Consider the following 14,853-nt stretch of genomic DNA (forward strand, 5'->3'; position numbering starts at 1 on the left):
ACAAAGGTAGTTTTAACTCTCTTAACACCCAGTACTCCTGCCCAAGAGAAAACTGTATTGATTGTTATGGAGCAATACCTGATGCTCCATATGTTTTCATACCAGAAAAACTAAGTTTAATGTTTTTCTTCTAAATTTAAGAGCACCAGTGTGCTCCTTGCAAAGACTCTCAGTGGAAAAGAAAGCAAGAGGAGGCTTATGACAAGCTCCTTTATGAAAGGTTTCTTGGTGTTTCTGTTGAACCTCAAATATTTCACCTACGAAGGACAGCAAGAAAAATAAATTAGGAAGTGTATTAGCAAATGCTCCCATGCAAAACTCTAAACTTTATTCACCTTTATTTATATATTTAACATTTCTAAAGTATTTACTTCTTGCTTTGACAAAAATGAAAAATATAGGAGCACTTTACTCCTCCTTAGGAGAGAAGGGTTATATATACAGCTATGGAGAGATATCGGTTCCCCCTTTACATACAAAGAAAAATAATATTAATAAAAAAGTGCTTCATTGATCATAAAAGACTAAGAGCTGCAAGCATTTATTCACACTATATATCACATACCCAAAAAACCCGTATCATAACCTCTTGGCACCTGTCATTAGGAACTGCAGAATCTGACTTATTCCGGACTCTGCACCACAAAACCACACAATGTTAGTGTGTAGAACTACACCATGTCCACTAAGGTCAAGCTTCTAATCACTAGCCTCAAAGGAAAAACCAGAGAGATAGGAGCTGGTTTCTGTTCCAACCTTCTCAGCTGTACCTGGAACTGTAACCACTGTAGCAGTTCTAGTCAGGATTTTTACTGCATTTTCCCAGGAATAATTCATTTTCGATAAAACTCGAATTGGAGACCCTAGATTTTTCTTTGCTTTTCCCCTGATGATGATTTCCAAGTGTTTCAAAACATGTACCAGGGAGGAGCCCAAAGAGCATTGTCACCAGACATCCTGCCCTCTAAGCACATGGGCTCCTATGCTAAACCAGCATCTTGGAACATTCATTTTCATCTTGTAAATCTTCAGCTTACACTACAGTAGTGTATGCGCCTTTCACAAGCAGTGTGAAAAGTTCAGACATCAAAAATAAAATACTTTGACATGTCTTTCCCCTAAGGTTCTATCAGCTATTCGGAGATGCTTCTCTCTTTATGAAGTTCACTCTAGGAGGTGTCATTTTGATGTTCTACTGAAGGCAAGTACCCCTCTAGCCCAAGACCCATTATAATTCCTTGCACCGTTGTACTCAGAAACTTTTACATACTCCAAGGGAATCTGTTCTACTTGAGCATGTCAGAAGTAGAAGCTGTCACAGCTTAGCCTAGATAATATATTATACATTATAATGTACTTTTCTTCCTTCTCCAAACTGCATTAAGCATACTGTATCAAAAGGAAAAGGGTGTGTGAGAGTACCAAATGGTCTCATTAAGAAATAGATATTCAAAAGACTCACAATTTAATGAGGTGGGTTTAAAAGTTGCTTTCAAATTGGGGGGGGGGGGGGGAAATCCATTATTTGTTTTGGTTCTTGATTATATGCTTGTTCAGGATTATCAAGTCTACAGTATACAGATCACAGAATGAAAAGGAGGAAATGTTCCACAGACATGACAAACATCAATGTACTTATTTTCACTGACTGGTAGCCTCAGGCCAGTGAAATTTTACTCAGCAAGATATCACAGCCATTCTATAGTTGCTTTGAAATCTCTCATTAAAGTGTGAGTCTGATCATCAGTATGACATTCAGTCTATGTTTGAATGCACCAGTGAGTGCCCGATCAATGAACCAGCTCTGTATTCTGGATAAACTATTCTAAAAAAATGGGACAAGGGTAGTAGTTTAAAGGTCTACTAATTTCTCTGACACAGTTTTCTTTATGATGAGTTACATTTACAGAACCTTACATAGAAGCACCTGTGTAAAACCAGTCCTGAACAGGAAGCCATTCAATGCTCTTCCCTTTCACTTCCCTTAAACAAGCACATACTTTCCTTAGCCAAAGGTGTCCAGGTGTTTCCACTCAAAGCCACAGCCGGCTTGGCTAATGGCAATAAAAGATGTGGATTACATATGTAAATACAGAGCCGCTGAGTATGGTAATCTGTGATTGATTCCCCTTTCACGCAGTGAGGCTAACTAAACCCACTCTAAGAACAGAGGAAGAGTCCTCTCTTGGGAAAGAGATTCCCATTTTTTCTAGCAGCAACAGTTTCCCAAACAGCAGTTTCTTGTTTGGAAGTAACAGGAGTGACTGAAAGCACTAGCACTGACATGACAGGTATTCACACTCCGCACGCTGTCTCTGGACTGATTCCCCTCCTCTCCTTTCCTCCATAAAATTGAGAAGTCTGTCTGCAGCACAGTTCAATGGTGGTGCAGCTAGAAGAATGAGGGAGATCTGGTCCTGGGCCCAGCCCCTTTCCCACCTCCCCAGTCTTCCAGAAAAAACAAACAAAAAAAAAATACATACATATATATATATATACACACACACACACACACACACACACACCCCCCAACAGGATAAAAAGGAAAGGGGGGAATAGCTGGAAAAGAAGAATTCCACAATCCAGTGGTACGTCCTAGAGTTCTGTCCCTCTGAGCAGTGATCCATGCCCAAACTCCAAAGTGCACGGCTTCTCCAGTCCTACCAGCCTCTGTCCACCAAGCATGTCTGTTTAGGAGAAGAGTCAACATGGTCTTTTTCACCCTTCCTTCTAGGCTGGAGCTTCAATTTGAAGAGGCAGCGATGGGTTTATCCAGTTCAAGGTCAAGGCTGGAACTACTGGGATGCAAGCTGCTGTAGCAAGATTTGCAGACTCTGCTGGGTTCAAAGAGCTGTTGACTGGGAACTGGCACCTTCTGGTTACAGCAACTGGAGCAAAACACATTCCCACAATTCCTTGGATCAAGAACAGAAAGAGAGGAGAGAAATGGAAGAAAAAACAATTAGAAGTAATTTGATTTAGCGCGACAAGTTTTAATATTACAGTGTGCCTCTGCAGGTGAACGAAGTGCTAGTGAAAGGGGTCAGACTGATAGCCCTGGAGACTGCAGGTATTCTCTAGACAACAGAGCAGAGGCAGGGCAAGCTTCCCCTTCCAACCACACCCCTGTGTTTCACCACTGATGGGACCACCTCTAAAGCAGATAAGAGATTGAGTCTCCCATTTGTGATTCAATCACTGGCCTCTACTAAGACTTAGGTGCTTTTGAAATTTTACCCCAAGTGACTTGGGCAGCTATGTCCCATTTTCAGTGGGACTCACAGGCGTTTAACACTACAGTTGCACTAGGGGGTTTACAGTGGCAGAGCTGCACTGATGCAGCTTGCAACGTTGTAAGCTCCCTAATGTAACCCACAAACAGTGCTGTCTACACTGATGCTTAGGTCGGTGTCACTTACATCGCTTGGGGTGGAAGGGGGGAGAAAGGGGGTGCTTTTTCACACCCCTGAGTGATATAAGTTACACCGCAGTACGTGCTAGTGTAGATATAGCCTAAGGGCTGGTCCCCACTTAGTCCGGACTTCGGACTAAGGTACGCAAATTCAGCTACGTTAATAACGTAGCTGAATTCGAAGTACCTTAGTCCGGACTTACCGGGGTCCAGACGCGGCCGGAAGTCTCCCCCCGTCGACGCTGCGTACTCCTCTCGGAGAGCTGGAGTACCGGCGCCGATTGTGGGCACTTCCGGGATCGATCCGGGATCGATTTATCGCGTCTTAACCAGACGCGATAAATCGATCACAGAACATCGATTGCGTGCCTCCGGACCAGCCGGTAAGTGAAGACTAGCCCTTAGTCACGTGACTTTGAAAATTTTATCCTCATGTTCAATTGTGGGGTGCACTAGGAACTGGACTGAGACCCCCCACTCAGTGGAAGTAGGTCAAAGAGCTGTTGGATGGTGAAGCTTCTGTTTACTACCAATCTTGTCCATATTTCAAACAGTGACCTAAAGGCTTCACGTCCCCATAATCCTCTAACACTACAGTATTCCTTTTTGGGAAGTGAGAGTACAAAGGGGTAACTAAGCCTTTTTTCTTGTTTCTTACACGTATATGCTTTGAAAGATTTAAAAATGGGCCAGAGAAAATACGATAAAACTTTAACAAATGTAGTCTACCCACTACCTCCAAGATCCAATAAAGGTCTGTGCTGCGATGGTTGTAGCTCAGTGGAACCATAGCGGCATCATACTTCCGCACACAGAAAATGTGAAAATCAACCAGAACCATGCAAAGCCACGGGATGAGCAGCCATGTATTCCATGCTTAGAAAGTGACACTAACAGTGCAGCAGAACAAGCAGTCTTATACACATTCCTGTCAGGTGTCAGTTGGCGGAGGCATGCTGGCTCATGCACCTCAGGGGAGTCATGGATAAATTTGGAATCTTGAAAATGATTACATTTTTCACCCCCACCCGCCCAAATCCTGGCTCTGATCATTCTAAGCTGATGAGCACTATAGTTCACTCCCCTGCCCTCCAAACTAGGCAGGCATTATTAAGACGTTAACACTGTACTTCAGGGACCTGAAATTTTCAAATTTTACACAGAAGTTTCCAGAGTTTATCTGCTTGGCTTATGTTTTTCTCATTAACTCTTTGGTGTTAGGATTTTGTGCCGGTAGGGGCTTATGGGGGGAGATCTTGATTTCCTGCTGCCTAGAGACTGATGGGCAGAAAAGTCTCAATGTGTCTAGCAGCCTTGATTAATCTTTCAATGCCAGGAGACAAGATTTCCTGATGCTAGTAACTGGTGGAGTGACAGACAGCAAAGGGAAATCCCATTTCTCACCTCAATGGGCTAATTTCCCCAGCTCTGCACAGCAGCTTCTGGTTATAAAGCTCTAACCTTAGCACTAGGAAACTCACTTTGGCTAGACTCGTACAGTGGTTTTTGAAGTCTTCGTATGGACTCCATTAGAAACTGCTATTAGAAAAAACCGCAGGAGTGAAAACAGTTTAATGCAATGCAATACCGAGAAGCCCGGCAGGAAAGCAGTTCAGATATTCTAGAGCTCTGTTTCAGAAAGGACAATTATCCAGCAGAAACTTACTTTTGACAGACTAGAACAAAATGGTTTTCTGGAGAAAAGCAGCAAAACATTTTTTTAAATCTGTTTAGATCAGCAGCTTGTCTCACACACCTGATCTGTTTTCTCTTAGGGTTCTCCCCCTAACTCCTGAAGGGCCTTGTACTTTGCTAGAGGTTCATTCAATCTCATCCATCTTGCCTCTTTAACAGACACCAGAGGCTCAATGGAAAATGTCATATTCCTCCTCTGAGAGACGACCTGACTTTTGCTTTCCCAACAACCTGCTGTCACTCCCACCTTCTCTTGCCAAGTAATAAACATCTACCCTTACCCTTTCTCCACCAGGCTCTACTTAGTTGCTTCCCCCACGGTATTTTTTTCTACTGATAAAATGGCACAGCCACACCAGCACTCTCCTATATCATTCACACTTCACAAAATACTCAGACATAAAGGAAAAGGGTTCAAAATAAACTGGTAACAACTAAATCTGTAGGTTGCTCCTTGCAATTAGAAGTGAAGCATTCACAGATTCCAAGGCCAGAGGGAACTATCATGATCATCTAGTCTGATCCTCTGAATAACCCCTTGTAGAACTTCCCCAAAATAATTCCAATCTTGGTTTAAACATCCAATCTTGATTTGAAAATTGTCAATGGAGAATCCACCACGAACCTTGGTAAGTTGTTCCAAGGGTTAATTACTTGCACTGTTAAAAATGTATGCCTTATATTCAGTCTGAATTTTGTTTCTTGTTTCTCAAACAAATCACTCACTGAAGTGGGGGTTAGTTTGAACTGTGATGTGGATTACATAACAAAAAGCTTAGTCCTAAATGCCTTTCTGTGGAAAGAGCTGCTTGATCAGAGTCATATGAAACTAAACACCTGACAGGCTGTATTATCCACCCAGGATTCATTTCTGGTGTTTTCTGGACACGTGAAGAACAAAGATGAGGGCAGGGAGAAATAAAGTTAGTTTGGAAAAGTTATCAAAGAAATGCAGATAGACAACAGACAGAGGCTGTTGCAAATGCTCACCAGGTTTGATCAACACGTTCAATGTCCCTGCAGGGAGGGGAGAAAGAGCTCAGAGGGGAAACTAGTAAAAGACACAAATGGTGCCAACAAGGGACACTGAAGTTTCTTTAACTTGCTCAAGAGTACAGAATATGTGGTTTTCAACCTCATTTTTGCCCTCACAGGGACAGGGTGAGCAGGTCCACCCTGTGCAGTAGGATTAATGAAACATTAAGATATGAAAACATTTGATCTTCTTGTTGTAGGTCACTTATTTCTTACTAGTCCCTTGAAAGCTATCTCAACCAATATGGATGGCCTGTTCCAACCAGGTTGGAAACTCTGAGAATGGCATGCAATGCAGGAACTAAATGGCAATTTGCATTAAAACTTGAATCCCTGAAGGGATTATAATTCCCAGGGTCCTTAGGCATGTCTTGTGTACACACCGAACAGGAGCCCTCTAGAGCCTAGGCCTGGAAAGTTGTAGGCTAAGTGGCAAAGCGATTCCAGGGAGACAGAGGAAGCAAGATGTCAATGCTAAATGGGAAACGCTTTGCAATGGATAACTAAAATAAGCAAACCCACTAGAGAAAGGACAGAGGAAAACAGCAGAGCTCAATTCTCACCAAATATGTCAGATGTATGTAATTTTAATACCTAGCATTTATACTTTTCATCTGAAGCTGTAAGTTATATATATATATACACACATATACACACACACACACACAGATGAGGAATCTTGGGAAAATCAAAACTGCTCAACTTATTCTAGTCATTCTTTAATGGGTTTGTTCATCTTCTCAAAAGAACAAAATATAAAAATGGACACAAAGCATAGCAGATGCTTTAATCATTGCTGCTTCAAAGGGCAATACAGCATCAAAAACAGATGATCACCATCTGTTTAAGTGCTATCTTCTCTGATCATCTTGTCTGCTCCGATATATCCAACAATGGGATTCAGTAATATAGGGATACACCTTCATTCCCTGAAGCATGAAAATATGATTTATAAAGAGGGGATTACTTACCTGTAACTGGAGGTTCTTCAAGATATGTGGTCCCTAACTGTATTCCACTGAGGATTATGCGCATGTGCCCAGAGCTGGAGCTTTTCTAAGTAGTATTACTCGTTGGTCTGCTCATGCGCCCTTGTGCCACCCTGTAGTTTTGCCTGAGGCGATAAAGGGTAAGGCAGACCGACCGCGTCTCCACTTCCTTCTCCACTGTAGACATACCAGATCCCCAACAGAGGAGAAGGAGGGTGGGATTGGAATACAGATAGGGATCACACATCTCAAGGAATCTCCAGTTACAGGTAAGTAACCTCCTCTTCTTCTTTGAGTGACAGTTCCTATTGTATTCCACTGAGGGTGATTATCAAGCAGTACCTATATAGGAGGCGGGAGCGAGGAAGATGACGGAACCATGGAATGGAGGACCACTGCACCGAATGCTGAATGAGGCGTCCATTGCGGAATCATATACTGGAGTATAGTGAGAGGAAAAGGTGTGTACCGAATTCTACGTGGCTGCCTTACCTATGTGTACAAGGGGCACGAAGTGGAGTGCAGCTGTGGTTGATGCTTGCAGTCTCATGGAATGGACTCATATCCCTCAGGTGGGGATCATCCCAACAATTGATAGAAGCGTATAATACATCCTGAGACCTATTTGGAGATTCTCTGAGTGGAGATGGCCTGTCCCTTAATTCTCTCCACTACAGAAACAAATAGCCTGGGCAACTTTTGAAATGGCTTCATCCTTTGTAAGTAAAAGGCCAGGGTCCTATCTACATGGAGGGAATGGAGTTGCCATTCCCCATGAGAGCCGTGTGGTTTGGGGGAAAGGTAGGTAAATGGATGGGTTGGTTGAGGTGGAATTGGGAAACCACTTTTGGAAGAAATCTGGGATGTAGTTTCACTGAAACCTTATATTTATGGAATGTGGTGAACGGAAGGTTTTCCCATCATGGCCCACAGTTTGCCAACCCTCTTCGCTGAGGTAATGGCAATGAGGTCTCACTGAGGGGTGATAGGCTGAATGGGCAGGTATTTACATATAAAGCCCTTCCAGAATCTGGCCATCAAAGGATGGGTAAAAATTTAATGCCCCTCCACTATAGGGTGGAAAACGCTAATGGCCGCTGTGTGAACCCTGATGGAATTGAGAGCGAGCCCCGAGGTCTTCAGACAGAAGAAATAGTCTAAGAGCAGTGGAATGCCCACAGCTTCAGAGGCAAGGCTTTGTTGTTGTACCCAGGACATGATAGGAGCGTCTAATAAAGTCCTTCCGGCTACTGGAGAGGATGTCTTGTACTGGTAACAAGCATTCTTGTGCTAACAGACGTGTCCATCCAAAAAAGAAGCTGTCAGGTGAAGCATCCATGGATCGGCGTGCTTGAGTCTGCCGTTGTGTTGTGTTAGCAGTTCCGGAAATGTCTGGAGCAGGAGTGGAGGACGTTTTGACATGCAGAGAAGATGGCAGGGCCAGAACAGAGCAATCAGAATGACCGTTGCTCTCTCCCACCAGAGTTTGTAGAGGACATGCGGTAAGAGTGGTTGGGGGGAAAGGTATAGTTTGTCTAGTCTACCAATCAACGACCGGAGCATCGCCCTGTGAACAGGCACCAAGTCCCCATCTTAAGCAATAGTGAGTGCACTTGGTGTTGGTGTGGGATGCAAAAAGGTCCCTGATCAGAGTCCCCCAGCAACCAAAGATGTCCGCGACTACCATGTCGTGTAACTCCCATTCGTGGTTGGTTACAAAGCTCCTGCTGAGAGCATCGGCAATCACATTCTGGGTACCAGGTAGGTAAGCTGCCAACAAAAGGATATGATGTGCAATGCACCATTTCCATAGGCATACCACTTCTGTACACAGCGTTGGAGATCTCATGCCCTCTTGTTTGTTTATGTAGTATACTGTGGTGGTGTTGTCCAACATGATGAAGATACGACAATAATGGATAGCTGATAAGAACAAGTGTACCACTTTGCGTATCGCCCAAAGTTCATGGCTCATGGCTAGGCTCTGGCGCGGGGTCCATAGCACTGGTACTGACGGTGGATTGTTCAGGCTGATGTATGGGGGGGTTCCCCAGCCAGGATCTGATTATGGCCCCATAGCGACCTCCATGAGGTACTTTTTGAGGTGGAGAGCTCGGCCTTCTTGTGTAGAGGCAGGGAAGGAGAGGCAGATACTGAACCTGGACCCAGTGTGGGCTTCCCCTCCAAACAGCACAAACAGTGTTGGTGCTTGTCGCTGATGGAAAATGAGCGAGGGCAGGAAGCGCAGACTTAACATCTTCGGAATAATCTATTACCAGCCCCGGGTGCTGAAAGGGAGGTGAGGTGAGGATTGTTTGGAGGGAAAACCGCTGATGTGGCAAAAATTACTACAAAAAACAATAAAATCTTAACTATGAACAAGAGTAAAAACAGTTTTTCTAAAAAGTTTGGAAAAATGCATCATCCAGGACAAGAGGACAGCAGAAGCTCCGACTTGGACCATGTGGCAGTGAGAAGGAACAGGAGATGCAGCCCCACCCTTTATCACCTTGTGTGAAACCACAAGTTAGTGCAAGGGCACATACATGGACCAACAAGTGATATTACTTTGAAAGCTCCAGTTTCAGATGCATGCACATAACCCTCAGTGGAATACAATAGGGGCCATCACTCAAAGAAGAACCTGGGATTCTCTGTCCCAAGCCAGGATGCTACTTAATCAATAGGCCAGTGCCACCTGGTGCTATCTAGCATGGCCCCCTAACAGCAATAGGTTTGGCTCAGGCTAATCCAATGAGCTTGTACTTCAGGCAGGCGTCCATTTCAGAATCCTTTACACAAGCAATTGGGGGGGAGTGGAGGGGGGAATGTCAGAGCAGAGGAAAAAGAGACAGAAAGTAGCAGATTCCCTGCCAATGACTGAAAAAGATGTGATTCCTATGTTGGTTGTACTGAATGGGAAAAGGTTTAGACAATATTTTATAACATTTACATTTACTTAAAAAAATATGCCTGCAAAGAGCAGACTGTCTCTGAATCACAATTTAAGGGAAAAGGAAGGCTGACTCTGTTTGAACGGGTATGGAGCTGATAGCAGGTTTGGCTTTTGAAATAGACATTGCAAATAAATTGGGACCCAAGAGCAAAACCAGCCTTGTTTTCCCAAAGAAGGCCGGATTCCTTGCTTCAGCAGTGCATATGGTCCTCCTACTCTAGAATTTCTCTTATCCAGATATCCTTCCTAGTCTTTCCTCATTTACGAGAAACAGAATGGTCAGTTCAACTCAGGACAGCCTCGCTGTTCAGCTGCTTCCCCTTTCATCTTCAACTCTCTAGGAACAGGTTACCTGCAGTGGTGCTTCCTGCTGGCAAGCCAGAATGTACTGTCACAGCCATAGCAGTGTGCAGCTAGGTGGTCTGGAAGCCATCGTGTCACCTGTGAAACAAAGAACACAAAGACAAATTTGTCAAGGAGACAGCCCTTGAAAAATCAGTCTGGACTGAGCGTATAAAGCCCATGAAGAGCACAGACACGGACACGTGCCCCCTGCTACTTAAACTGGACAGAGTCAATCCTGGCAATACTGAAAGAAAGAGAAGACACAAATCTTCTCCTCGGAAAGTGATCTACCAAATTCCCTCCAGCCACGCAGAGAAGAAGTCCTAATTTATAGCTCACTGATTTCTTTCTATACTTCAAAGGTACCCAAGCCAAACATGTTTACAGGGAACGTGTTAGTCCAGGTTTCCTTCAGCTATTGTCTTTCCATGGTTTCTCAAAAATTGTTCATAGACACTTGACTGCAGAGGGCTCCTCGACACGGATATTTGAAGTGTTAGAGATAAGTGAGGGCAAGGGGGATAGTTTACAAGAACTGGTGTGACCATGGGGCTGTAGTATAACCATGTTATAGAGATCATGTCCTAACAGAAGGAAAGAGGGAGCAATATCACAGACAGAGATTTAGTCTGTACCTCTGTGTCCTGTTTATCCACCTGCTCCCAGCTGGCTTCAGAGAAAATCTCTGTGCTGCAGCGAGACAAGCAGTTCTGATCCAGATTGCTTTCCGAGTCGGGTATTGAAGTCTGTTGGCAAACAAACACAGCTGAACAGAACCTGCACATACTCCCACTTCCACACGAACCAGAAGTAAAAAGTTGGGAAGGGGGAATCTGTGCACCTCCTGCTAGGAAAAGATAGATTATGCTTGGACTGGAGGGGCTCAGGTCAGATATACTTACATACCTATAATTTAGGTTGTGCCAGTACAGACAAGAGTTCTATCTGGGATGGGACTAAATGTGCAACAAGTGAGGCAGCTTGCGTAACGGTGTACTGCAACAGGACAGAATGAAACTGTTAACCCTTTAATGCTGGACATGGGGTTAAAATCTACCTGTTGCAGTGTATGTGCAAGTTTCCGGACACATAGCAAATGATTAACAGTGGGCACCTCACAAATTTCACAGCTGTACCCTGTCAATCCAATTTCTCAGCCCTATCTCCTTTCCAAAGTTCTTTCACTTTAAAAAACAATATTTATAATATGTATGCCTTGCTGCTTCTGATTGTTCCTTTGGGAAGATGCAAGTTAAAATCAAATATGTAGAGGTAAGGATTAGAGCCCACTTCCACAAGTAAGTCTTTGGACTGATGCGTCCTTGCCAGGTTGAACTTTATTTCAACTGACTTTGGTCAAAGGACACACATGACAGCTCTTCCAGACATGAGAGATTCAAGAACTTTTGTTCTCCACCTTTCAGTGCTGGAGAGCTGGTACCTCTGATGCTAGCTTAGAGAATATACCTATCAAGATCAGGCAGAAATAAAAGATAGAGACTAGGACCCAGGCTTGTAAAGGTCTGTAGGTGCCTAAAGATGTAGATAGGCACCTAAGTGCTTTTGAAAATCCATTTCAATCTGCCCATACATTACACATTGTGAAGGCCCTTATCTCAATAAGAATACTTTGAATTGGGTCACATTTCTGTCAAGAACCCAAGCTCCAGCTAATGAGAAAAGACCATTTTGAATGATGCTCAGCAGACCTTGCAGTCACAAAATCAGCATTTAGCAATTATTATATTAGCTGCAACCTCAGTGGCCCAAGAAGTTCATGCAAGTCTTTCCCAATGAATGCGCCTAGGACTATCCAGCCCCTCTGTCAACTAGACCCTTTTGCAACGTCCAAAGAATGCTTATAAATATTACTCCTGGGGGAATTCTGCACCACTGTGCAATGCAGAATTTATGTTCTGCACAGAATTTCCTTTTTCCCTCATAGAAATGGTTCTGCAGAGCTGCTGGCCACCACTTTTAGGGGCCACTAGACCCAGCAGAGCCCAGCTCCCCAGCTTGCAAATAGAAGACACTGCCAGGGGAAGGAGGAGCTGGAGGGTTCCTGGCAGCTGCAGTCCCCGACACACCCTGAAAGAAGGACATGGTATGCACTACAGGGAACTCCGTACAAGCCCAGGACCCAGCATCAGGGTGTTTCTTTCTCTGGATCCCTGGGCTCTGGGGGTGTGAGTGTATAGGATGTGGGGCACCCCTCAGCTGGGCTCTGAGGCAGGGGGTGCATATGTCTGGGCTGGGGGTGCCCTGCAGCTGGGCGGTAGGGGTGCAGGTGTCTGGGCTCGGAACAGTGGGTGTAGATGTCTGGGCTGGGGGACGACCCATGGCTGGGCTCTGGGGGGTAGGGGATGTAGATGTCTGGGCTGTGGAGGCACCCTGTGGCTGGGCTTTGGGGGGAGGGAGGAGGGGTGTGCAGGTGTTTGGGTCCCTGGCTGGAGGCGCAGAGAAGCAGGAACTGGGTTGTCGTAGGGTTTTCTTTAACTCTCTAGTCCTGGGGGAATTTTTGTTGTTGTCTGTATTGTTATAGACATAGTTGCTGACAGATATTCAGAATAATTGAAACTGGTGTGATTCTATAATATTATTTTGACAAATAAATTATGCAGCGTTTTAAAATATTGTGCACAGAATTTTTAATTTTTTTGCACAGAATTCCCCCCAGGAGTAAAACCTGTAAATATTGTAAATGTAAATCTTTTATAATTCTGTAGCTGTACAAAATATACACACTACATGTAAAACGAGGCGTCCGGTGGCACCTAGAAGTGGGGTTTTTTACCCACGAAAGCTTATGCTCAAATAAATCTGTCTTTAAGGTGCCACCAGAGGCCTCGTTGTTTTTGTGGATACAGACTAACACGGCTACCCCTCTGATACTTGACACACTACATGTGTGTATAGAGAGTGAAGTTTTCATTATTATTGTAATTTGTATTGTGGTAGTGTTCAGAGACCTCATTCAGGATCAGTATCCCAATGTACTATGTGCTGTTCAAACACATAGGAAGACATGGTCCCTGCTCCAAGGAGTTTACAATCTGAGTATTCCCTTATGCCTCCCCTACCATCCTCATCCTTTCCATCCCCTCCCCCATTCCTTCTCTGCTGCTTTCCACCTCCCTCTCTCTAACTCTTCTCCCTTCCCTTCTCTAAACTGACAGGCCTCTGAAAAAAGACACCACAAACACAGCTGCTTGGTGGTAGTGGGGCTTCAAAGTTCCAGTGGCTCCTGCTGTTAGATTTTTGAAGCTACGCTACTGCCAAGAAGCAGAGTGAGGTAGGTGCATTGGCTTCTTTTTTGAAGTCCTGTTACTGCAGTTTAATTCAAACCGGAAGGGTAGGCAAAAATAGGTAAGGGGAGGAGGATTGAAGGGAATTTAAAAATTCACCACACCCACATGTGCCCAATGTATTTGCTTTACCTACAGATTATATATTTACAATTACAAACTTGTGAATACTACACAATTTGTAATCTTTTTATAGTATCCATAATGTTGCAACAACTACATACATGATGTAGTCTAGCTGTAGCAAACATACTACACTCAAACTATGCTCAAGATTCAGGTCTATTCTAGCTGCTTTAAGAAGCTTTAATGTGGCAAAGCTATAAAAGCTGGCTTTACTGGCACTTGAAGACTCCCCTTTTGTAAGGGAAATCCCTGGGTGGCAGAGGCGGCATAGCAACTCTAAGTCGCCACCACTACTGAGCCTAGTGTAGGCCACATCTTTGAGGGAAGGGGACATGGCCCACATCCCTGTGCCTCAGTGGTTCCCAGCTCCCAGAACAACCTCCTTTGCACCCACCTCTCAGTGATTTGCGCATTGGCCTGTTAAACCCAGGGTTGTGAGTTCAATCCTTGAGGGGGCCACTTAGGGATCTGGGACAAAAATCAGTACTTGGTCCTGCTAGTGAAGGCAGGGGGCTGGACTCAATGACCTTTCGAGGTCCCTTCCAGTTCTATGAGATAGGTATCTATCTCCATATATTACTTTGCATTTATCAACGTTGAATTTCATTGATTATGCGAAGACCAGTCATAAAATCATAAAATATCAAGGTTGGAAGAGACCTCCGGAGGTCATCTAGTCCACCCCCCTGCTCGAAGCAGGACCAACCCCAACTAAATCATTCCAGCCAGTCCTATAGATCTGGCCCAATAAATTATAGGTAAATGTTTAAAAAGTTCTCTCAACCATTTTATGGGCACAGCAAAAACTGTGTAAAGACACCGTGATTAGCCTCATTCTACAGCACACCAACGGTGTGTGTAAATTAGGACGGTCAAACAATTAAAAAAAATAATCACGAGATTAAAAAAATAGTCGCGATTAATCACAGTTTTAATCGCACTGTTAAATGAAAGAATACCAATTTAAATTTATCATAAATATTTGTGGAT

The 14,853-nt window shown here is 44.0% G+C and overlaps 1 protein-coding gene across 30 annotated transcripts in view; it reads right to left on the minus strand.

The window, feature by feature from the left end:
- Positions 1–306: 306 nt before the first annotated feature.
- MTMR3 (myotubularin related protein 3) overlaps positions 307–14,853 on the minus strand; it is a 203,298-nt gene continuing 188,751 nt past the window's right edge. For 15 of the 30 annotated variants that reach the window (XM_065568426.1, XM_005278810.4, XM_024109545.3 and 12 more), the window contains 4 exons: positions 11,068–11,178; positions 10,440–10,528; positions 6,098–6,124; positions 307–2,915 (listed from right to left, as the gene is read on the minus strand). In XM_065568426.1, the coding sequence (XP_065424498.1) occupies positions 2,744–2,915; positions 6,098–6,124; positions 10,440–10,528; positions 11,068–11,178 (399 nt within the window). In that variant the 3' untranslated portion in view covers positions 307–2,743. Of the gene's footprint in view, positions 5,989–6,097; positions 10,529–11,067; positions 11,179–14,853 lie in introns of those variants that run through there. The other 15 variants (XR_010592866.1, XM_065568434.1, XM_065568432.1 and 12 more) reach the window with 15 other exon arrangements.

The sequence above is a fragment of the Chrysemys picta genome, chromosome 15, assembly GCF_011386835.1.
Source record: "Chrysemys picta bellii isolate R12L10 chromosome 15, ASM1138683v2, whole genome shotgun sequence".
Lineage (NCBI taxonomy): Eukaryota > Metazoa > Chordata > Testudines > Emydidae > Chrysemys > Chrysemys picta.